This window comes from Struthio camelus, chromosome 9 (genome assembly GCF_040807025.1).
Source record: "Struthio camelus isolate bStrCam1 chromosome 9, bStrCam1.hap1, whole genome shotgun sequence".
In the NCBI taxonomy this organism is placed as follows: Eukaryota; Metazoa; Chordata; class Aves; order Struthioniformes; family Struthionidae; genus Struthio; species Struthio camelus.
Genome location: NC_090950.1, coordinates 27153055 through 27178208, shown reverse-complemented (window position 1 = coordinate 27178208; position 25154 = coordinate 27153055). Strand labels below are relative to the sequence as shown.

At 39.5% G+C, this 25154-nt stretch overlaps 1 protein-coding gene across 4 annotated transcripts in view; it reads left to right on the top strand.

The window, feature by feature from the left end:
- FNDC3B (fibronectin type III domain containing 3B) overlaps positions 1–25154 on the top strand; it is a 224593-nt gene that overhangs the window by 193535 nt on the left and 5904 nt on the right. For all 4 annotated transcript variants that reach the window (XM_068953972.1, XM_068953974.1, XM_009673755.2 and 1 more), the window contains exons 23-25: positions 570–782; positions 15050–15216; positions 18606–18733. In XM_068953972.1, coding sequence (XP_068810073.1) covers positions 570–782; positions 15050–15216; positions 18606–18733 — 508 coding nt within the window. The remainder of the gene's footprint in view (positions 1–569; positions 783–15049; positions 15217–18605; positions 18734–25154) is intronic.

Below are 25154 nucleotides of genomic sequence, written 5' to 3'. Positions count from 1 at the left end.
TCGCTTGCAGTGAGGATAATTAATCAGTGGTTCTCCATGTCATCTTCGGTGACTACAGAGAGGTGGTCTGTTTTGAGAGCTGCTGGTGTTGGATACTTTGCAGTCCCCCTGGCTAAGTACTTACTCACTTTAAGTGGTAACTCATTGTGCCAGTAGCACCATTGAGGAAACACAATTGCTTGCAATATGAGGTATTACTTTAGCATTGCACCAGACTGGTAGGGTCATAGTATATCAAGTATTAGATAACCTCGCAATGTCCAGAGCAGTTGTTCATGTGGTAAAGGAACCACCATCAGGCTTGGAGGTTGCTTTGCCAGATCCTCCTGCCTCTGCCTGATTGCATTTTTTGGTATCTTCATTGCTGCTCTTACAGTATAAACAGGATGATAATACGTGTTATATTACTGAGCCTTTCACTTTGCCAAAGCAAGATAGTGATCACTGAGAGTGGACACGGTATTTAACAATTTAACAGAAGGCTGTTTTGTTTCTTGAGACTTTTATATATTGAGAACATTGTGAAAGCACCTTATTTAACATTCATCTTTTTTTGGTGTTTACTTTAGGATCAGGATCCAGGCTGTCAATGAAATTGGAGCTGGACCATTTAGCCACTTTATTAAAGCAAAAACTAGGCCGTTACCACCATTACCTCCTCGGTTAGAGTGTGCTGCAGCAGGTCCTCAGAGTCTGAAGTTGAAATGGGGAGACAGCAGTTCCAAACTTCATGCTACTGATGACATGGTCTATATCTTGCAGATAGAAGACAGAAATAAAAGGTAAGAGATGCATGATTCTTTCCATTGTGTTAATGAAAATGGATTCTGATTCATCATACAGTATTTGTGAATCACAGTTAAGAAAAAAGTTATTTTCCTGGTTATCTTGCACCTACAAACTATAAAAAATGTAGTTTTAACAGGGATTCTGTGCCTGTAGTCAGACCAAGCAAATTAAATAAAGCTGTTAAAGATAATACAGAACAACTGAAATCCACGCTGTACTGTTGAAATTCTAGCAAAATACTGACCTCTCTGCCTGTATATCAAGTTTCAACATCATAACTACCTTACCCTTTGGAATACACAAAACACAGATTATTGCTCCCAGTGTACTGTGTATATTAATAAAACAACTGGTCAGAAAGTCACAAGTTTAAGACAAAACTGAGCAAATAAGTTCTTTTAGGCAGCGTAGTGGTCAGGATTTTACAGCTAAACTCTTTTGGAGCGTTAGTAAAATATGAACTCAGCATCATCTTGGTAACTATGTAATAATTACAAAATAAGAATGCAGAAGGACTCATCTACCATATCACCCTCCTTAAAATTTTCTTCAAAACCACCAGAGCTTTGGGTGTGCAAGCAATACAGAATTTGGCATTGCAAGAAGTTTTTTCCATGCAAACAGATTAGATAAAGTAGCTCCAAAGTTGTGAAATCTGGAGAGAGAGAGAGGAAAAAAAAAAAAAAAAAAAAAGACAATATGTGAATGTTGCCTAGCAGTCTAATCCCTTCAATGAATAAATATCATAGATGGTTCATAATTTACTGAGAAACAGTCTCTCTCAACTAGTTTAATTACATAAAATAACTGACGTATCAAGTAGATAATCTTTAGGGACCTTCAGTACAGATCATAATTTGGTGTAAATTAGCATGATTTCTTTAATTTAAATGTAGCTGTGCTGAGTTTATGCCAGCTGAAGATCTGGCCCAAAAGCTCTAATTGTAAGTAATAAAACCACCATGAATAATACCTAAATACCTCCCAGTGTCTCAACTGGGAGAGATGCAGAGAGGGTACGTTCTCCCTTGTATTAATACTAAGAGGTGTTCAATGAATATAAATGCCCATTTGAAAGTCTGGCTGATAAAACAGTTTCTTCACGGTGCAATGATGCTTGGCAGGAGCCCATCACCTGCAGCAGCATGTGATCAAGTCAGCTCTAAAGAAACATCTAGCATGCTGCTTTTGTTTGCTTTCACGTAGCACTGCAGGTAGGATGGTGAGGAACTGTAAATTGTTTTAAACCTGTTTTTATGTGGGAGAAATAATTAAAAAAAAAAAAATTACCTTTTAAGAATAAAATACGTTAAGTTACCTGGCAGCAGAGAATGAGAGCTTTTTCTAGCATCACCGTTTGCTTGTGCACAAACTTTTCCAACTGCAAGTAGTCTCTTAAGAACTGTTAATTAGGAACAGTTCCTGCTCCTTGCGCTTATCCCTCTCAAGTCTTGCAGGCTTTCAGTTTGGGTTATAGTGCACGTGAGCCCCCAAAGATGCACAGAAAGTACTTGGTTTCATCTCTGTTGCACTGTTTTCTTTGGCTTGAATTGAGTCCTTGCATAATATGGTTTCTCTTGGTGGTTGGGATTGTAGTCATTAGTTCAGATAATACCCAAAATGAGCCCTAGCCCTGAGCCCTTAGGCTGACCAACTGCATACCAGCGTGGGCACAGCATATGAGCAGATTTGATGTGCCGTTATCTTTGACAGGTGCCCTGTTTGAGGGCAGTTGCAGCTGGCAGATCTTGGCAATAAGACCCTTTTTTTTTGTTCCCTCTCTGGAAGTCCCTGTTGTGTGCATCTGTTACAATAAGAGATCTTGCTGAAAAGATCCGGCAGAGAAGTTTATATATTCAGGAGAACTATCATTCCTAATGAACAGAGTGACAGTCCATGTGAATTGATAGAAGCAGCACTTAGTTACGGTGGAGAAGTCTGCTCTTAGATCGTATCCATAAAATAAAGCCTATCACAGCTGAACGGTTACCAAGAGTCATGCGTATGCCTGCAAAAAATACTGGAATACATCACTGGCCTCTTTGTGTAATGCCATAGCAGGTCAATGCAGGTAAACTGTGGATGTCTAATGGAATAAAAAAAAAATGAATAAATATTCTAGAAGGGTATCTTAGGATTTTTCATGGTGTTTAATGAGTTGTAGAAAGGTTTCATAGTGTCTACCTCTGCTTATAGAAGAGATAGCACCTGACTTTTGGGAAGAGGCTGTAGATAACTCAAATTCATTGAGTCAGAGGATTAACCTCTGTCATATCCCTGTTCAGAAGATGTTCCTACTGTCTTCTCTGGGAAAAGACATCTGAAATTACTTTTATCTGCTTTATACTGAAATCCCTCGACTCAGGGTGCAGCTTTCCATTCTGCAGTGAATCTGTACATGCAGTTTGCATATTATAAGTTGTTTGCTCATGAGGGTTAAAATATATTTTTAAGTGCCATTGAAGGCTTTTAAAAATGGAGAAATACAAAGGTGAGCAAATTCTTTTTAAAATGGAGACTCTACAGTAAGTCAAATTTCAAGCCTAGTAGCTTTGATGGCTTTTTTCTAGAGATACGATCCTTGTTTTATGCAGTGATAGTCAGCTAGTGCTCTTGAATGTGTCTTGGTCATTAGGAATTGTTTTTAACTTTTTCTGTGCCATAATGAGGTGTAACAGGCACGTTGTTGCAGACTAAATGTTTCATTGATTGCAAGACCCTGTGAAACAGAATACTTGGAAATCTCCTGGCACTGATTAATATAGGGGCTGGAAAAGGTGTGCACAACAGAAAGGCACCTGCTTTATCCCTCATTTGCTCTGCAGTGTGTGACATTTAGGAAGATCAAATTAGCATCTCTTGTCCTTTCAATTATGTGTAGCGTTAAGTGGAAATGAAGAAGAATCTGTTTCTAGAAAGCACAGTACATGGGAAAGTTAGTTTGGGAGCAGCTGACCTTTACATAAAGAGGACTATAAAATTTCTTTCTTTTTTAAGTAAACTATCAGCTGTATTCAGTGAATAGTTGAAACTATTCATTTCCTAATGTAGTAATGTCAAGAAGATAATGTTAATCAGATTGCACTGTTTTCCAGAATACTGTGGATTTTTCCTCTCCAAGTGAAAGAAATGAACCTAATTATAGTAATTCTTTTTTTTCCTCTTATACTGGTAATTAGTCTTTAGTTGTTCCTACAACTAATTATACTTCTTAGTGTCTTGAAATGCTTACAATATCCAGTCTCAAAGAGAGAATTAGCAAGTACATTATTAGTGGGTCGTTCATCATTTGCTTGTGTGTCTTTTAGACTAATATAAATTGCAGTAGAGAGAATTCTGTGATTTTATATGTATATAGAAGTCTAAATAAAAATATGTATAATTATATTTTAAGAGAATCCTTGATGATGTTGGGTAAGAAGTAATTTAAACATACTCTTCAAAAATATCGGTGAAGGATCACTGGCTGCTTTTGCAAATGGATTGTAGGGAGGTGATGTTTACTGGTATTCTAAACTGTAAATGCTTTTGTTGTTACTTAATGGATAAATGAGTTATGACCCCATGTCACTGGGTAAGCAGTAGTGATATTTCCCTTTCATAGCAAGTAGAAATAGTTTGTGTATTAAACATTAAATTTGTATTAAATATTTGCTATTTAAAAAGCATATAATGTTTCAGAAAAATTAAAAATGAAAAATTCCTTACAAAACCACGCTCTACCTAGTGACTATAAATGTTATTTGGGGCACAGCTGTGTAGACACTGTTTTTCCGGTAACTGTCTCTGTAGGAGTGTTGGAATATGAATACCCCAAAAGCCACAGACATACATAGAGGTAACCCTAGGAATTCTAGCTACTCCAAGGAGGGAATAAAAGTTGCAACCAAATGACATAATATCTTGAATTATTTCCTTTTACTTGGGAAATTTTATGTTAGCATGAATGTAGGGTGAACTTTTCCAGAACACGGCAATTTCTTTCTGAGGCAGTTGTTCTTCATCTGTGTGCAGTTGTTCTGAAGCAATTCCTGCAGGCTCTTGCCTTGAGATTGCCAAAGACTCTTATTTCAACAAAGGAAACTAATGCCCTAATGCCCTCATTTATATTAAGGTGAAATCCTTCATCACTGAATCATTTGGAGTATACCCATTAACTTCAGCAGGTCAGGCATTTTTCCCACTGATATTTTCTTACGAAGCTGTGCCATGTCCAACTGAAAGCAGTGACAAAACTTCAGCAGTACGATTTGCAAAGCAGTAGTAATAATTTGGTATGCAGGTTTGGTAGGCAGATAGCTCTTGCAGCCTTCTATTCCACCTAACAAAACAGCAGACTGATAATTTCGGAAAGCTGAGCAGTGCCACAGTCCAGCTCTTTTACAGAGTTGTTTTTGAAGGCTGTTTCATTTATTTCAGAAGGCATCACCCATAATGTTCCTTGGGCAAGGAACGCTCTGTTATTCTGGTACAGGCGGCAGAGGACATCTGAGCTGTAAGCTTGATAGACTCGCAGTTACTCTCTGGTGGCTCAGGTTGTCTTTCCTTGTTCCTGTTTGGTAGGTGCAGAGTAGAGACTTTAAAGCTTGAGTATAAACATCAGAGACATGCAGTTTTTTCACGGGATCTGAGGGAGATGTATTATTCCATTCATTTCAGTGCCTGCTAGCCCAGATGTTAATGATGATCCTAGAAGTGTTGTCTTTTTCAACTGCATAGAAAACTTTTATAGAAAGTCTATAAGAAAGAGAAAAGTATTGTATTACAAATATCTATGCTGTTATTTTCCAAAGTGAGAGGAACCAGAAAGCACTTGGTCATTTCCAAGAAAAATTAAAACATGTGCTTTGAATAATAAGTGACAGAGCCACAGCAAAGATGTGATGTGATGGGCTCATTTTTCAGTAGAGAGGTTCAGCTTTCACAGAATCCCAGAGTGGTTGAGGTTGGAAGGGACCTCTGGAGATCGTCTAGTCCAACCCCCCAACCCCCCTGTGCTCAGGCAGGGTCGCCTAGAGCACATGGCCTAGGATTGTGTCTAGATGGCTTTTGAACATCTCCAGGTAGGGAGACTCCACAACCTCCCTGGGCAACCTGTTCCAGTGCTCTGTCACCCTCACAGTCAAGAAGTTTTTTCTCATGTTCAAACAGAACTTCCTGTGTTTCAGTTTCTGCCCATTGCCTCCTGTCCTGTCGCTGGGCACCACGGAGAAGAGTCTGGCCCCATTGTCTTGACACTCTCACTTCAGATACTTCTACGCGTTGATAAGATCCCCCCTCAGTCTTCTCTTCTCCAGGCTGAAGAGTCCCAGCTCTCTCAGCCTTTCCTCATAGCAGAGATGCTCCAGTCCCTTCATCATTTTAGTAGCCCTTTGCAGGACTCACTCCAAGAGCTCTATGTCTCTCATTTTCATAAGCTTCTAGCTCTTTTCTTTGATTCTCTCGCCCTTTCATCTGCCTTCCTCACCCAATGGCGTTGGAAATCTTCTCTCCTCCAAGCATGCCGAGTTGTATATTACAAAAGAAACTCTTTTTCCTTTCCTTCCAATAGCAGTTTGTCTGACCTAGTTACTCCTTAAAGGAACATAATACACACCAGAGAATGCAAAAATTAAACCCATACTGCCCGTGAGAGCACTGAGTGCAGCTTTCCTGGCTGTAGAAGTGGAACATCATATCCAGTGGTATGGTCTAAGTAGCAACCTTTGCAGAAAGATTAGTAGCAAGTGCAAACTCTGTAGGAGGTGGTCCTTTTTCTTCTGCTGTGTCTCAACCTGGACTTGTATGTTTGCTCTGCATTAATAGAGAGGTAGAATAGAAACACAGAGATAAATCGCTAACCATTCTCTCTGTCTGATTACTAGCATAATCATTATCTCGTTACTGCAAGTTTCAAGCAGTCTAATTAAAAAATTGTTTACATTCATGATTTGATCAAGACAATTTATACCCATTTTAGCAGCAATTACTGATATGTATCTGGCCTCCCGGCTTGTAAAATTCTATTAAAATATAAAATTAGATACGTTGACATATCCTTGCAAAAACCTGCAGGAAAAATAATTTTCATATGGGGTAAGACAATGATGAAAGGAAATTAACGATTACCACCAAGACATATGGCATGCCACAGTTCCTATTTAGCTAGGCTTACAGAGTGAAGTTAACACTCAGAAAAGTCTTTAAAATAGCCTGAGTTTACTTGGATAGTGTTGCATTGTATAGGTGAGTATTGCTATTAATAGTAGTAGTAGTTATAGTAAGAACATTGTGATCGGATCCTTGGGGCTTTGCAGTGAGTGCTGTGCAAATGCAAAAGGAGAAGAACTGTTCCAAGGGACAGTTTAAAAAACTTGTAAGTGCATTTCAGCTTGTTCCTAGAAACAGGAATAAAACAGCATTTTTAGTAGGCATGAGTCTTGTATTTGCCTCACCTTTTGAGTCAAAGTGAGGCATGAGAAAAGTGTGTTAAAGGTCTGAGATAAGACGTTTGGGATATTAGGAATCTAGTGAGACACAAAATTATGTGCTTTTCAGTAAGTAGGTTCAAAGTTTCCCCAATTTGGTGGGAAATTTAGTAGTTAATAATATAGAATGAAACCCACTGGACTAATTTTTCTCAACATTTTCATCAGTGAATACCTGTTGCAACTTCAGACTTCACTGATGTAGCTGAATATTCATCATATATAAGAACAATCAGGACCAAAGACTGTCACTGTAAGGAAAGCTAGGGCTACGCATTTGTAACAACCTCATAAGAAAAATAATGCCATGTCAGTATGATAAGTACTTAATATCTGAAGTGCGAATGGGCTCAGGCTTGTAGCAAGGAGTATGTTAGCTGATTTTCCTTAGAGGGCACATCTCTAGCTTCCACCTTGATTTTGCTGAAGCTAATAAACTAGAGACTAAACTTTGATTCCTTGATGAATTTTATCAATCCAGATGACTAAGAATGTTATTTTGGTAAATAATTATGAAGATTCATTGTAAGGTTCGCAGAAACTATTGATTGCTGTCATATCTGCAACGTGGGTTGTAGTGCTGCAAAAGAAAAATAAAAATGCATATGACTATAAGAGCATTGATTTGCCACCACTGAACTGGGTTTTTTTTTCTGTTTTGGCTTTAGCTTTATTAAGCCTGCTCTTACTTATGTCCAGTTAATTAATAATGTATTGCTATTATAAACCATGGTATTGTTTGCTGCCTAATTTGTGATCTATTTCTCTTTGACTATATAGAAGTTATAGGCCGCTGGATGCTCTCCTGATTTCCCTTGAATCATTCAGTCGAATGCTGCTAATTCACACTGTCTTATGCTCAGTTTTTTTCCATCTGTTCCTTGGTCTGTCAAGTGGTTACACACAGGAATTGTTTGTCAGACACTTTACTAATCTGTCTCTGATTTTTTCACTGAATGTGCCCTGAAGCTGTTGAGACTTTACTCTGTGTTTTTCTCAGGACTCACTGAACTCAGTATTAAACATTGTTCTCCATCTCTAGCTCATCCTTAAAAGTTGATTTTCAAGTTGCTTAGTTGCCTTTCTTCCTTAGTATGTGTCCAGTCTCCCACCTGCATAAAACAGCAGAAGTTATGTAGGCTCTGTGCAGCTTCTTTGTCAACTTCCAAAAAGTCTAAATGATTGCACAGGGCTTCATCCTGAAAGACTGCTTTGAGAAAAAAAGGTGGCATCCAAAAGGAGCTGCAGCCTTCTCCTCTCTAGGAATCCATCGGGAGCAGAGCAGTCCTCAAACCCCTCCAAGGCAAAGCAGCGTAGCTGAGGAAAATGGCTAATACTTTTGTCTCAGTCATCTCCTGGTCTCTCTGTATGACAGGCTTTAGAAAGCCACAAGCTATAAATCCAAACTGCCCTTGACAGTATAAACTTCAAAGGGGAAGATGTTAGTAATTCATCCTTCCAAAAAAAATTAATTCTCCTTGCTATGTAGGAGCCTCTGCAGGTTCAAATATCTCAATTTTCAGTAATTCTGAACATCTGACAAGTGACCATCTATGGTAAATATAGATTGCATGGTCAAATTCAGCTGTAGGTGAAAGGATGATCTAGTAGAAGCAAGCAAAAAAGTATGTTTTTGGCTGCATATGCTGTTTGTCTATCCTGTGGATTGGGGCATGCAGCATATACTCTCAGTTGGTACAACGTGCTAGATAAGCATAGGAAGCAAAACTGTTCCCACCTAACTATTACCTCTTCTTTTCTTGCCTTTTTCCTCTCTCTGCTTAGTTTTGCTTTCCTTAGTAGAAGGAAGTAAGAGTTGTCTCCTTCAGTGGGTCTTGTTTTGCCTGTCAACCAAAAATTAGATTGGAAGTGTACTGTGAGGAGGTTAGTTTCTAGACACGTTGTAAACAAATATACATTCTAAGCTTCCCGAAAGGTATCTTTCGGAAAGCATGTCTACAGGTCAAAGGGACCGAGGTGCCCTGCTTGTCTGCTCCACAGCTCCGTCCTAACCTCATGGTATGACAGGAAGTCACTGGCTAAGAAACCCTTTCAAGAACTCCTGCCAGGATGGGGTGTTTGCCTTCCCTCAGCACCTACCTGCAAAAGGAGGTGCCAAAGGGTGGCTCAGAAAGGTGCCCCAAAGCTAGCGTTTATCCAGCAGCACTGAAGAGATTGGTCTTAATACCAGGCAGATACCGATACTAGTCATAGTAATGGATTGGGGGGGGGGAGGGGGGGTTGTTGCTGACTTCCAGCTTTTCTCTGGGAGCTGAAGATTTTAAAACAGAATAGAACAAAAAAATCTGTGCGTTGACTTCTGCAGCTGTATCTCTGCCAGTTAGCAGAATAAAAGCTTGCTCTATACCTTCACAATGTGGTTGAGAGAGAGATCTCAAGGTGCTTATGGCTCATACCAGCTGGTGAAAGAGATGACTGTCCCATTGTGAGAGGTGTTAATTCATCATATTTTCTACTTAGCTCCTGGTTTCAGGGCTTCTCTACAGCCTAGCTTGAAAAAATGAAATCGTACTTCTCTTCTGACGTCTACCAAAAGCTCTTCTCAGTATCGTTTGCCTTTTAATAAGTTAATTGAATTCTACTTCTGGCATCTAAGTTTAGTACAAATTAATAATGCTCTCTTGCATCAGCAGGAGCAAGCTTCATTTGAAGGCCGATAGCTGTTAAACCTTCTGACCAGCTGTGGCTCAGGATGATTTGGATGCAGGCAAGTTTCAATATGCAGGAGCATTAATAAGGAAGCATTTGCCCCACTGGCATCTTCAGGTACAGGGGCATTATGGCATTATTAGTGTGCTGAGGTCTGCTCTGAGCTGAGTTTGTGAAATGCCGTGCAGGTGCATGAACTGTGGTGAAGCTACGCTTAGCAGAGGATCTGGACCCCCCCCCCCCCCCCCCGGGTGAAGTGCTACAAAGAACTGAATGTTCTCTGTCCATCGTGGTGAATTAGATGTTTTTGTTTTGAAGCTTCTGCTTTCCTGGGTGCCACCTCCTAGTGTAGGGAACTGCTGGTAGGGGGAAAAAAAATCACATAAACCAGTGAGGGTTTGAGAATGTTCTTTAAGCAAAATAAAGGAACAGTCTAAAGAGTAGGTGGGGGCTATAACTGTGTAGAAAATGGGAATGTTTTTTACTGTTGTGATAATATAAAAATAGCTGTTGATTTGTAAAATTCATGTACTTTGGTTTTAAATTATGCAGTTGCCTGTGTATTCTGAAAAGAAGCCTCAGGTCAGCAGGTTAGATCATTGGTATATTAATGATTTCTCTCCAGCCAAAATCACAGCAGTTCACCACATTTTTCTGGGAGACAGTAAAAGAACCGCTCAGGTTGCTGTTTTGGCCGTTGTACTTGGCTTAAAATTGTTCTTATTCAATGCTGTACATTAGATTTTCTTTCCGATTGAATTGTTGTAAGAACAAATGTATTACTAAACTATAAACAAAATTGAAGAGCTTGAAAAGGAACCTACTGATTAAAATGTGCTGCGAACTAATGAACGAAGGTAGAGTGAGTACATTCATAATCCTGCACTTGACTGGAAGTGACTGAAGGGGAGGAAACAAAATAGCTACAACATATAAAACATTTCCAAGAAGATCTTCATTGAGAATCAGAAGGTATTGATGAAAAAATAACAGCAGTGGTATCTCCCAAACAATCATTCTAGGACATTGTGTTCTTTTTTCCGCTGTGTGTGAGTAAATGAATGATCTGTGTCTGACATGAGAATGGCTGGGAAAGAGTGGTTCAGATCGCTCAAGAGGGATGAGAGGGGAAATACTCTTTGGGGAATGTCTACTTCCCTAGAGAAAGTTGCTCTCTTTTCAGTTTTTGCTGTCACTTTAGCGGAGAGGAGCAATATTGCAGCATATTCAATTTTAAAAGTAGAGGTTTACTTTACTTGTAGATGTGCAAAGTTAAAAAAAGGGGGGGAGGGAAATGTCAATTTGAGCTGTGCAGCCCTACTGTCTTTTGAATTTGACTGGGCAAACATTTTAGAATGGAAAATTTCTTGGTGCTTTTCAGCACGTTTCCGGGATTTGCACAGGTGGTCTGAGCAGGCAGAGGTTAGAGAATGCGTACTTGCCAGAGCTGCATCCAAGCACGCTTTGTGTTTTGTCTTCCTCCGCCTTGGAAGGAGTGAGTGACAAAGAAGTAACCAACCAAAGTGTAAACACCTCCATTTCTTGGGCCAGGAGCGCTTTTTGCAGCAGTGCTTGTTTAAACCACTTGTGTCCCCGTACTATCCCCGCAGTTGTACCAATGCAACTGTTTTAGCATAACACAGAACCAGGCTAGGGAACTAATCCAGTATAAAAATAACCTATTTATGCAGATCTTTAATCCGTATCAGTTCTCCAACCCAGTTCACCATTTAGCCCTATAAGGACTTGCACTGTGGGAGCAGCATGGCGGTGGGAACCATCAGCTCGTGGAGGCTGGGGCAGGCTCAGCTTGCACACCTTTTAGGGGAAGTGTACCTCAAACATTAGCATTAGTATTGGGGCACTGTTTCACTGAACTTTAAACTAAACTTGGTTAACGTTGCAGTTTGGCCAGCCTCCCCATTGTGGTAGAGGAGGCAACAAGTGGTAATTTGTAAGGCTGTGGTATTTCAGTTGTGTTCGGCCGCGCGCCCATCCCCATAGCTCTAGCCGAGCCACGCAGGGAGAATGGGTGGGAAGGGCTCCGCTGGACTCTGTGCTTCCCATCTCTCACAGCTGAATGTGTAAGTTGTGTTGTTACCTGTGTAGAGTGTGTGGCTTGTGTTCTCTCTGCTCACGTTAAATTTATGAATCATATAAAGCACTGTTAGATAGGTGAAAAGAATGGATGAGAGTTTGGAACATAAAGGACAGTGGACAATGTGAGGCTTGCCAAAGAGGCAAAGTTACATACAGCTGAGACTTAAATGTGCATATTTAAGTTACCTTAAGTTTTAAAAAAGATCAAATCACAATAATTTGAACAAATTATCCTGCTGCTAACAGTTTGTAATGTATGGTGACATTGCAATAGCAACAAGCAGTCACACTTGTTCAGTGTTAAATTCACTGCAGTCCTTTTTCAGAAGAAAACTTGGGAAACTGAAAAAAGATGGTAGGATATATTCCTCCGATTCTACAGCAGGTTACATCAGATGGGAACTATGCTGCTTTTAAAAATAACAGAAAGAACTCTGGAGGATTATGAAGTACCTACTTCAGACTTGAAGAAAATACTATGTTATTACCAAAAAAATCACTTGTGTTTTGAAGTTAAAATATTTCATCTGCATTACATTCCCTACATTATGATATGCATCTTCAAACATAAAGTATTACTGTCATAGTACGACCTAACAGCCATTGAGTTTGATTGACTTAATAATCAGCCTTTCTTCTTCTAAAATTGGAATGGTCATCTTCTGAAGAAAGGTGGCCGAAGTGCTTTCATTACGATCTTGTATACTGAACGTGGATGCAAGCTTTTCTGGAATGCTTTTTGCTTTCGTTACAGATGTTCATTGAGATAGAGATATAGAAGTAAAAAGGGGTGGAGATGGAGAGTGGATGGGAATATTATTCCGATTCTCAAATGACAGGAGGAGCTGCAGTATTTTGCCAGATCACTTTTTCAGTGTTGTGAAACCTTGATTGATCATATTTGGAAGGTGAAACTCTAATTAGAGAACTAACATTCATTGCTGTTCACTCTATCAATATATCTAGCTAGTGTACCATCAGCCCAAAATGGGGTATGTATGAGCGTACAAGTCTGTTAATTGGCAAGGTATATTTATCCTCCCGTGCTTACCTAGCTTCATGGATGATTGCAAGGACAGCATTAATCTAAAATACTGCATTGCATCTATTTTGTTTTCTGTTGCCCTAGATCAGAGTGAGAGACAGGGTTCTGTGCTTCTTGGAGTACTGTAGTGGTTTCTGAGTTTCAGTTGTGTGATTGACAAAAAGTGGAGAGGCAGAGAGCGAGAAAGAATTAAGCAGTCTTATTTCCAGTCTTAATGCTATCTGTAATGCTTATGGTTTGCTCATCATGCAGTGAATCCCAAGAAACCTCACTCCTTGACAGCAGGTCTGTTGCACTCCCTTGAAACTTGCCATTGCTGCTTATGTGAACCTCAAAAACATGGGATGGCAGGCAATCCTACTTAAAATTGTACAGGTGTACAGTTGAAAAAATTCTCCTTTAGGAACAGGCTTTAAAATTTGCTGTTAAAATTTTGTCGATGTTGACCTTTGATTTGTAGTCAAAGTGAGGGGCTAACTAAAACTCAGTGGGGATAGTAAGTCAAATTAGTCCTCAGAGTACATTTTCAGCAATTTAAAATACCTGAACGTTTCTTTTTATTACAGATGATTCCTGATCTCTCTATTTGTGCTTCTTTGGGTTTCAATCATGATTTAATATGAATTGATTTCTGACCCTGAGAGCTAATGACAGTCCTAGTTTCTCTGAAATGCTCAAATGGGTTATACTGTACACCTTGTGCAAAGCCAAAGGGATCGGGACTTCTTATCCAGGGTAGAGCTAGTGCCTAGATAGGGAGGTCAAAACCAAATCACTTTATTGGCTTCCTGGTGATTTTGAATCAGCTGAAATAGGGTATTTGAATAAGTGTACTAAATCATCAGAAAACTATGTCATCCTACATGGTGAATTTTATATTCTCCAGATTCAGGACTCTTGCAAGTAATACCTTGTTTCCAAGCAGAGGCTAAATGGTTTGATGCAGGTTTGATGCCGAGTGCTTCCTCTGTATTAACCCCGGGTTCCATTCTGCTGAGCACCTGTGGGCACAGGATTCAGAGAGAAGAAATGGTTAGAAACTGCTAGCTGACGTATGACTTGCTGAAATACATTTATCTGAGCAGAGCAATTGAAATAGAAGTCAGATTCTCTCTGGCAATTTGTGGGTTTTTTTTTTTTTAGATTAAGTGGCATTGATTTTTGTTCAGCATTATGTCTTTGGAAATGATTGTGCATGGCGATATTTGGCACTGTCAGAGGAAGTGTTTTGGAATACACCTTAGTGGTGCATCTTTCTCCTCCTCATAGCCCGCTCTTGAGCAGACCTGTTGCTACAGTTGTCTCTCAAATCTCATCAGTTGGCATCCTTTTTCCAGCCCGCATATCCCCCCCCCCAATCATGCTCTTCCTCTTGCTTTTCACTCATAATCCCGCCTGTATTCCCTCTGAATCTGTTTGTCCCAGCTGTTAGTCTGTCTTCAGTCTATAAACTCTTCAAACGGAAAGTGTATAATATATTAACCCCAATCCTTATGTGCTAATTTACATAAAGTTACTCTAGCTTTAAGATGACATGAATGACAGTAAGATCTGGTGTGGATCTTAGTTTGTGAATAAGAACCAAGTCAAGCAATAAAAGATTTGAAGTTTTAATCTTTTTTTTTTTAATATTTTTAAAAGAGCAGCACACTCAGCATGTTGTAGCGGAACACAGTTAATCCCTTTTGATTACTAGGTAGTAGGAAACGCAGTGATGAAAGGTTTTCCACGTAATTCATATAATTATTTTGCAAGTTAAGTATTAGTTGCAGAAGACACAATGACTACCCATTTCCCTAATCTAATAATCATTGTTTATATATTAATAACATACCATTTTTATACCTAGGTTTAATAATTTTGCAAAGCCTTTTCTGCCAATTTTCACAATATGGATGCCTTAATCCACTATACACAATAGCCAGAAACGTCACTACCACTCCAGTGTAACTTGTTTTCTCCTCTTCATTGTTTCCAGGTTTATTCCAATTTACAGGGGACCGAGTCATACGTACAAGATACAAAGGCTGACAGAATCCACCTGTTACTCGTTTCGAATACAGGCTGTCAATGATGCTGGGGAAGGGCCTTTCTCAGAAATATGCACCTTCTGCACAACCAAGTCAGTCCCACCTGCAATCAAAGGTAGGTAGTAGATTTTTTTAGATATGATGTAATTACTTAAATAACTATTTAGTATGCAATAATTTTGTAAGGGCGTACCTACGTATACAATAACGTGCATAAGCAACTGGTGTATGCTCTTTGTATATTGCTATGAGTAGTGAACCTGCATTATGGTGGGAATCTAAATTATCACCAAAGAAAAGCTCGTGTGAGTGGCATAAATGTCGTACAAACCACTACTGTTCTATGGGAGGTGTTAAAATACTGCTACTACCCATAACGTTTCCCAAGGGATTGCTCTATTACTATGGGTTAGTGGAACACGTTTAATAAGGGATATAAGAGCTATAGTGTATATGCGTACATACCAACTTAAGCACAAGTAAAACTGCATGTTGTTTCAAGTGTGTAGATAATGTTCAACTTAGCGCTTCAGAATTTATTTTTCTTCAATTTATGAAATCATTGATATTTTATATGCATAAAACAGTAATGATCTCATTTAGTATGTTTTCCTCTAGAAGAAGAAAAAAGGCCTAATTAAAATGGAGTTTTATAATGAAACATTTTTTGTTTTGTGTAAAGTCTGCCCTAAGTAAAAGTCCTTTCACGAAAAGTTATTATGAAGGCAGAAGATTTGCTATATTAGCTGTCAGATAAGCAGAGCTAAAATCAGATATCACACTGACATGTTTTTCCTGTGTGCTTTAAACTCATTTGTCAAATAGTGCCATGTACTGTGTGAAATAGCAACTGTTAAAGTTTGTCAGAGAGTCTTCACTTGCTCTGCTGTATTTAAAATCTGATTTTGCTGATTGTGATGCCATTTGCGATGGAAGGATTTAGAGAAGGGAAAACACTGCCAGCATGTAGTTTCCCTGACCCCTAAGTGAGCTGCTCTGAACCACCCTTGGGTGCAGACAGAACACGGGGAGATTGGCCGCACTCCGCTAAAATCAGCGTATGTGAGTAACCCACCGTCGTTTCTATATGGATATTGCCCGGGGTTTGGCGTTTGCTCCACTGCTGTTTTGGGGCAAAGATATCTGTATTTGTTTGATGGAAAGTGCAGGTGTAGGTTATACTTATCCAAGGATGAGCGATGCTTATTCACTCCTGTCACACGGCTGTCCTGACGTGAGGTATGCCTACTCTGCAAGGGAAAGGAGCTCACGCTAGATTAGCCAGGCTCACGGAGGTGATGCTAGCAGTGAAGATGGGCCTCACAGCTTGAGCATATATTTTTGTCAGAGAGCCCGGATACATATTCGTGTCACTAGCGCATGCTAAATCAGTGTTACCGTTGACTCATTGCTTCTGTTACGTGCACTGGATAGGCAAAGCTAGCACAGGGATGCCAGCGTGCGCTGTACTCGCGTCCTCATTTTGTTGGGTGGAAATCCATTTTAGTATGTTCAGACCTCATTTAGATCTTTGCTTTGTTTTGAACTCTCTTCCTGCTTGAGTATTTAGTGCCTGTTAGATATGACTCATGCTCTGGACTAAATATCAAGCAGTTAAGATATGTTGTGCAAATTCTGGGTCATGTGTGGGATGGGACCATAGGTACATGACAGAACACTGGCTCTAACAGAGGAAAAAGGCACAACAAAAGCTGCATTAGCAAACACTGTCGTGAGATGATAACGCTACGGGGGAAGAGATCTATTGAGGCAGGCAACAAAATAATTGTGTTGATTCCCTTCAGTGTTTAGAGTAATATAAACTTTGAACAGTTTTCCATGCATCGTAAACGCTTGTTTTTTTCTCTTACAAAGTATCCTAATTATTTGCTTACTGATGCCAGCCCCAAAATAGCATTATTTTTAATGTCTGCGTCTTGTAAATGTCAGAAAAAAAACTAAGGGTAGCAGGGTGAGGGATGGAAGGAGGAGGGAAAACAGTTGAGGAGGATGTTGTCAGCTGTGGTGAGGGCTTCTATTAGCAGTCTCTTAACACCAGCAGATGCACAAGGAGAAGTAAATGGGTACTGATTTCATCTGGGTCTGCATGTAATTCATGTGTTCCTCTTGGGTGGTGGCGAATTAGTCTAAAATTCGTGTAATGTATGCAGCAGCGGCAGCATTTGTTTCTTTGATAGACTCTGTTTGTTGTCTGTTTTCATAGGGTTGTGAAGCTGTATTGCCTTTAACAAGCTCATGTCCTTGCACGTGCGCATGTTAACTACTTGGTAAAACGTTTAGCACCGTTGTTTCTCGCAGTTTCATTTTTTGGTCACATGCTTGCTTGCTCTGCCTGATAAACATGTTGGTGGAGCATGAACGCTGCTGCAGTTGTTTTGATGCATGCCTGTGGCAGACACTCAGTTGCCCGCGCACGCATACCGCTGCCGTGCCACGCTGTCTGCTCAGCTCTCCCACAAGCTTGCAGTTGGGCAGAGTACGGTGTCTTGGTTTTCAGCTGGTGAGAGATCCCTTCGCAAGGAAGGCAGCATTTCTGCATCTGACACATTGCGTTTCCACGTTTCTAGTGAAAGCACTAGTTATAAGCCTCACTTGGAGAGAGAAAAAAAAAAAAAAGCTAAAATCAGATCTGCTCATCTGAATTTTAAGGCTCAAAATTAGATACAAGTCCAGTGAAATTGTGCTTATACTTCTGGTTGCCAGACTGGGCTTTATCTCTAATATCTAATTAGATCTAATATCTAATATCAAAATCTCTAATATTGAAGATTATTTAGCTTCCCTTCTCTCATCCCTTCTCCCATCTTTTTCTTGAATGAAAAGTTTGATTTTTAATGTTTTGTTTCAGTGGCATATAGCCAGCTGCCTTAAAACGTGGGACAGGCATCTCCATGGGTACAGGTGTTTGCTCAGAACTTAATGAAATTTCTGCTTTTATTAATGCAAGTGTAATTTATGAGTTGGCTTCTGCTTGGAAAAAATCAGTGCATGACACTGCAATCGAATTTTTAAAGTTTAAGGTTTTTGCCACATTCACATCCCCTTTCTAGTTGACACAGCTGACAGAGGAGAAGACATTACAGTCAGATCACTTCAGTTCTACAGAAGTGAACTGTTTTCTACAGTAAACTTATTAGACTCATGCTGATCAGGTCTAAATTGCACCTAATTTTCTGGGCATAGGATTTGCTATAGTTTGATACCACAAGAAACCTGAACTACTTAATTAGGCAAGACTGTCTTGAGAGGAATGGAAGTGTTGAGTCATTTAAGAATCCAGCCCCAGTTTTATTTCTTCCACCTAGTTCTAATGGTGATTTGATTTTTGGCTACATAATTACAGATTATGTGCTACTAAACCCTGTGATGTCCTGAAGTTCTCTTTTAAAAAAGTGTTCTGTTACATTTTACAGTGCGTGTAAAATGGATAACATGCCAGTGGGGTCTTTATATTAATTGCTAACACATTTATTTTTATTGTAGCTCCTCGAGTGACCCAGTTGGAAGGAAATGCCTGTGAAATCACCTGGGAAGTGGTTCCACCCATGAAGGGAGATCCTGTTGGTTACGTCCTTCAGGTACTGGTTGGAAGAGAATCTGAATATAAGCAGGTAGGAAAATGATCCAGTTTTAATACTGCTAAACTAACTGTAAAATGGAAATGTTCTTGAACACTATCTTTGCTGCTTTTTTCCACTGCATTGAATTATACCCTGTGGTAGTGCCATCTGGTGAGCTTTGGTAAAGGCCGAGTCAAAATTAAGGGCTGTAATAGGTTGCTCTCTCTGCTGAGAGATTATATAGAACATCGTTATCTTATTGGAGTGATTTCTGCTCTCTCTGTAGTTAATCACTATTTGTAACTGAGCCATCCTTTGAAAAGTTAGAATTTGTCTGCCCACCATTTCTTCTTCCTCTTATGTTTTCTTCTGAACCAGCTGGTACTGGCTGTTGTTTGAAGGTGAGATGATGAACTGGATGGATGATCTTCCTAATTCCCGAAGCCAGTTCCTGTATTTCCAGGGTTATTTCTCAAGACCTCCTATCAAGGATTTCAAACAAACCCATCTTTAAATTGGTTGCTTCAGCCGTTCCATTTCTGTTCAGGGTTTAGATGCTTGAATGTGTTACCCAGGGCAAGTTTACTGCACATCTGCTGCCCCACAGAAACTGTGTGTACTTTCTTGCACTGTGCAGCCATGAAATAAATGAGATATCCTTCTTTCGTTTTCTGTCTTGATTAGAGATCACAAGTGGACGTTTTCCTGGAGGAGCTGAAACAGTACAATTCGTTCATAGCTAAATCCTTTATATCATATAACATACCTCTGGCTATCTTGCTTACAATGCACTTCATCTATGCCCTGTTTTCTCCCTGTTCTTTCTTTCATTATCATGTGGATTTCAGACAAATCCAAAATAGAGAATGAGCATAGGAAATGAAACAGGGAATAGGAAATGAAATTCTTAAAACGTGAATAAGGTGGTACTCTCTTTGCACCTGTGCCTTTGCTCCTCTTGAGTCCTTTTTTGAGAGTTAACTGCAAATTAAAGAATTTTCAGAAATAACATAGACATAAGTACAAAGCAATTTAATTGGTGTTAAGGACAGAAACCTAGATATTTTTGTCAGGAAACGTTCTGGGCACTGGTGTAGCTAATAGAACGTCCATGTGTACTGTGCTCTCCTGTTAATGTTAGTGGTAAGTGGATAAGTGGACCCATTGTGCTATTACCTGCTTTACAAAGTAGCCTAAACATGTAGCCTTCGTATGCAGCTTTAGTAAATGTGGCTTCAGCGCTTCAAAATCCAGAAGGCCATTCTTCTGGAGAACTGGGTATCACTTCATGTTCCTTTAAGGTAGGTGATGACTTGATCTTTGTAATCAAGAAACTGTGGTATAAAAAGAACAGCAATAAAGGAAATAAAAAAGGTACCCTCAAGATTTTATATTGAAGGGTTTCATTTCTCATAAGCACACATGAAGCATGACCCTGCTGAGAGGTATTTAGCTTGTGTTTTCACAAGTGACTCGCTCAAAAAGGCTCCTGGCAATGGTTCTCAAAGCTGACGCTTCAAATTCAGTAGTTGGACTGGCTAATAGTAACCCATGGAAAAGAGGGTGAATTCCAGGGATTGCCATCTCAGAAACTGGTTTCACTGATCTAAACTTTTCTTCATCGCAAATGCGTGTGCCTTCTAGGCACTTGGGCACATGACAGAGTTACTGTACTTTTAGCTGAGCTGCGGTAGCTATGTGCATGCTCTTAGCTTAGATAAAATACATAAACTTTTTTCAGTGCTTTTTTAGCTAATGCATCGTATTTGCTGTGCGCAAGAATATGCGTTTGGTTGCTTGCTACTATTTAGCTGAAAAAGTAATTGTTAGTGATATTTTAATTGTATTTTAAGAGTGAGTCCTAAATTTAATTTTAAGATCTGTTCTCTGCAAGTGATGTACCTGTTTTGCATATGTGTCTTAAGGGACATACTACATTAGAAAAGCTTTATAAACTGTTTTGAAGGTTTCCACAAGTGAGAAATAGTATAGAATTTCAGACTATTGAATACACTCACCAGAAGGATCAGCACCTAGGTGACTGGAGTTTCTATAGCAAGTTTTCAAAGAACCATAGACACTATTGCTGGATAAGAAAGAGGTTAGCTGCATGAAATATGTTAGGGAGCCACAAAAACCTGAAAATAAATGCAACAGAGCATGTTTTGTTTCTGCTTGTTACGGATCTGTCATTATAGCCAAGTCAAGTTATTTACAGGCTGTACAGGATTTCATTCATTTCACAGTCAGGATTGCTCATCCTCAGACTCCTTCACCTTCATGCAGCATCTAGAAGGCAGTTGTGATTCTCCTGCTCTGGGACTTGCTTTGCAACAGCCCAGCCAAGATGAGAAGAGTCTGAGCGACGCTCCTCTCTCTCTCTCGTGGTAGCCATCAGTTAATGACTGTCCAAGGGCAGCACAGTTCCAGCTGTGCTCCCCGGGTGACTTTTATCTGAGAGCTGGAAAGGCTTATGCTGGAGTTACATAGGCTATTGAGCCTGTGTCTACAGAGATCTGTCCTCAGGTGAGAAGCCCCTAAATGGGGAGGCTAGACTTGGTAGTGGAAGGAGGGAGGAAACCTTGCTCCAGGATGGCTGCTTGTCTTAACAGAGCTGCTATCGTGGCCAGTAAGATGCGTTACAATAGTGACTGCATTCATATTTTGCCTTCTGCTTAGTTTTCACTTAGATGAAATGTGTCATTACTGTTATCTAGGTACTAGCCAAGGTCACTGGGCATGTACACATACAGAACAAAAATCTACTTTTAAAATGATCTTAAAATGGAAACTTCAGTTAATGGGCGTATAAAGCTGTTTCTCTGTGACTAGTCAGTAATCCTGTCAATAGCCAGATCGCTCTGTTTGCAGCAATTTAAAATTTCATGGCAAGGCCTTAAAACATTTAACTAGGAAAACCTGCTATAAATCCATGGAACCACATTGCCCTGCCTGCTGCCAGGTGATTTACCTCAGATGAATATAGCTAAGAGTTGACTAAAACAAATTTCTTCATTTTAATTTAAAGCTGTAATTCTTGCTTTCAGTGTTTAAAAGAGGAGTAAAAGCTTATGAATAAAAGTTCATGCACCGGTATCTCCTTTTGGAGCGGAACAAGCCAATTAGGTTGTAAAACATTTACCAAGCGTTAACATCTGCGGAAAACAGGCATCAAGATGATGAGTCATGTGAATCTTTTTTGTGTGTGTTTTTTTTTTTTTTTTACACTAGATGGGAGCATGTTTGATATACGTCTATGTTTCTCTCCCAAGAAATTTTACAAAGATATTTCTATTGTGGCAAGCATATTGTGAAGATGTCAATGTGCCTTTTATGATACAGAATTAGCATTCATACTGTGTTAGGTATTTTAATCTGGTGGGTTTTTTTGATAAGCACGTTGTATACTTTACACAATAGATTTGAGTCTTTTCATTCAAATAAACACTTGGAAAAGAAAAATCCTGTCATGAAAACAGTGTTAGAACTTTTTAATGATGGCTTATGTTTGACTTTTCAAAATGCGGCTAAATCACGTGGCTGCTCAGGGAAGCAGTGCGGCACATAGAATGGAGCAGTATCAAGCATGCAGCTTCCTTGAACTTGCTCATGCAACGTGTCACCTGAGCTGCATAGTTGTGAGACTTGATTCCTGTATCTGGAAAATGTTTACATCACAGAGCATAATCCAGTTTCAAAGAGCGAATCCACCTGGGCACTTTGTGCTGACTAAGCATAAAGTAGTCTACTTCACTGTTTACACTGTGTTCTGGCACAGAGTAGGGTAAAAATTGGAAAAAGTGGCTGCGTTTCACTTCTCTTATTCGTAGGGAGTAGTTAATAGATTTTAGTCTGGAAATAACCACACTGATTTTTCTGCAACTGTCTGTGGACCAGCATAAGCAAGATGTCACAGTTCCCAGTCTAATGTATTTTGTATCTAAAATGAATAAATATAGCAAATTCATTATACAGCAAAACATAAATAGGAGAAAACTACATCTCATTGGCACTTGCTAACTATCTTGAGTTTGAGATCTTAAAGACTTGTACCCAGTGTAGGTATTGACTATAAGCTGTTGCTATGTGTGTAAATCTTGGAGGAAGCTCTCTCCAGAGACGTTTCTAAGAACACCTTGGAGCATCCCACCTTACTGTATTTCTTCCTCTCTTATCTTGAAGAAACACATTTAAATCATATAGAATAGCCATCCTTATTAACTTACAAAATAAGCTGCTTTGTGTTAGCTTCTCTTTCCCCTGCTGCAGCTTTAGCCATTCATGGTTTTTGTGTATGGCTGTAGTTTCTGTATCATCAGCGCCTGAGCTCCTCTCTCCAGCTCTAGCCCCACAGATGAAGCTCTTTGCATCACATAAGCCGCTGTTTTCCATCATTTGACATAGTGACAAAGTAGTCAGCAGTCCTCTCAGACTGGGGCTGTAGCTGTTCTTGCTCTCTTCTGGGAGAACTCATGTAAATATTTCTCTGCTAAGAATCGTGTCTGAAGAATTTGATTTACTGAAACTAAACAGATAACAGTTTAGCTACCTAAAAGCCATGTTAGAAAATTGAAATATTCCTTTTTCTTGAATGACGTGTTCCTTTTTGTATATTTGTGCACGTTATGTATTTGTATACTTCAAAGATCAATGGCATCTGACATGACAATTCTTTTTAGGGAATTGCATAGCAAATATTGTCTGTTGTTCACGAATCAGGAAGTAAATCACTGCAAACTCTGGGAGCCAGTGGCCCAGATTCTTTTTTTTCCTGTTTCTTGCAGTTTCATCTAACAAAGCTTATGCACTTAGAACTTAGCTTTCAGTTATGTTAAAATCATTCCCAGCTTTGCGTAGTTTTAATTTTGAGTTTGCGGACCTGTCTGGATTCTGCAGTTCTAGCAGCACTTGGAACTTTGATAATATTTTTAAAATTCAGCAGCCGAAATCTGTTTTCTGCTTCAGCATGCCTGAGGATCTAGTCACTGAGGAGCCAGCTCTTTATAAGAGCTGTTCATGGGAAGTGCGATAGATAAATTAGAGCCTTTTTTACCCTTAAATTGTTTGTCATTAAGGCAAAATGATTTACCTTTAAAATGTATGGGAATTATGGAAGGAATGGTGCTCAGCTTCTACCGCAACTGTTCTGGGAGACAACTGTCCCCAAATGCGTTTTGAAAGAAGAAAATACATGGGTTAAATCCATTAGATGCATAAAAGTCTCCAGGGGATACAGCCGAAGGCCTGCTGGAGCCGGAGGGGGCATTCTGCACTGAGAGGTGCAAGTCTCGGAGAACCCAGTTGTATTACCAAGCTCTAATTGTTGTTATTATTTGTTTCAGACTCTATACGCATGTAATCTCTGAAACACATTCAGTGCAATGTTAATTTGTGTAAAGCTCAACTCAACAGAAACGAATTTTTTTGCCAAGTCAAAGGCACTTGTCTTAGTTGCATGCTAGTATACAATATAATTGTATACTGTGCGTTGGCACTGTGTTATCAGTGCAACTTGCTCTGAGTATTTGCTCTGCCTCCTGAGGCCAGTGCTGTGTAATGAGATGGAACAAATAATTGATTTTTTTATTAGAGTCGTTAAGTGCAGCCCACCTCCTGGAAGGTTATCTGAGAGACTCTTATTTGCTTTGTTTAGGCGACAAGGCTGTCCACAGAACTCTTAAGGGTTTATGACCATCTCAGCAGTGGAGTGAGTGAAGCTGATTGAGTCTGGATAAAATAACAATCCCAGCCAGTTTCTCAAAGAGAAATCTGTCAGTTGACTTAGAAGAAATAAAACCTTTCCCGTGGGCATGTTTTCTAAATAGATTGAAGCCCGCCTCTGATTCTTGATCTTCTTATCACCATACAAAATAGGCTTTTATTAATTATTAAATTAGTGTGACACTGGTCATTGCAATGGAGTGGACCAACCAGGTAAGGTTATCTTACATTTTCCAGTGTGGTGCTTATAGAGCAGTTGTAGCTGTCATTTTTGTTATTTCAAAAAGATTGAGGGGGTTTTTTAGAATTCTTTAATGACGTCTGTGAAATTGATAAACACTTGCCTACAGGCATTCTCTGAGCTGTCAGGTTTGATCAACAGTATCAAATGCCATAAGAGGCTTCAGCAGCAGTGCATGACTGGTGATGATTATTTTCACTGAGGGAGCCAGCAAAAAAGCTTATCGTGTTTCTGATTATATATTCTCAGGTGCCTAAAACAAAAGAGCGGTTTCTGCGATGTGAGAGTTGTAAATTAGATAGCCTCTTTACTCTGACTTATTTGCCACTGAGACATAATGTGCTACATCTGAAAAAATCTGCTTCATAAAATGATGTTTGGTTTAACATTTCTTTAGCAAATTTAGAGACCTCGGAGATAATTGTCCCATTAAATTATTTTTTCTCTGTTTTGAAGCCCGTTCACAGAGTGTGACTACATTCACAACCAAGCATCTGTCTTTGTACTAAT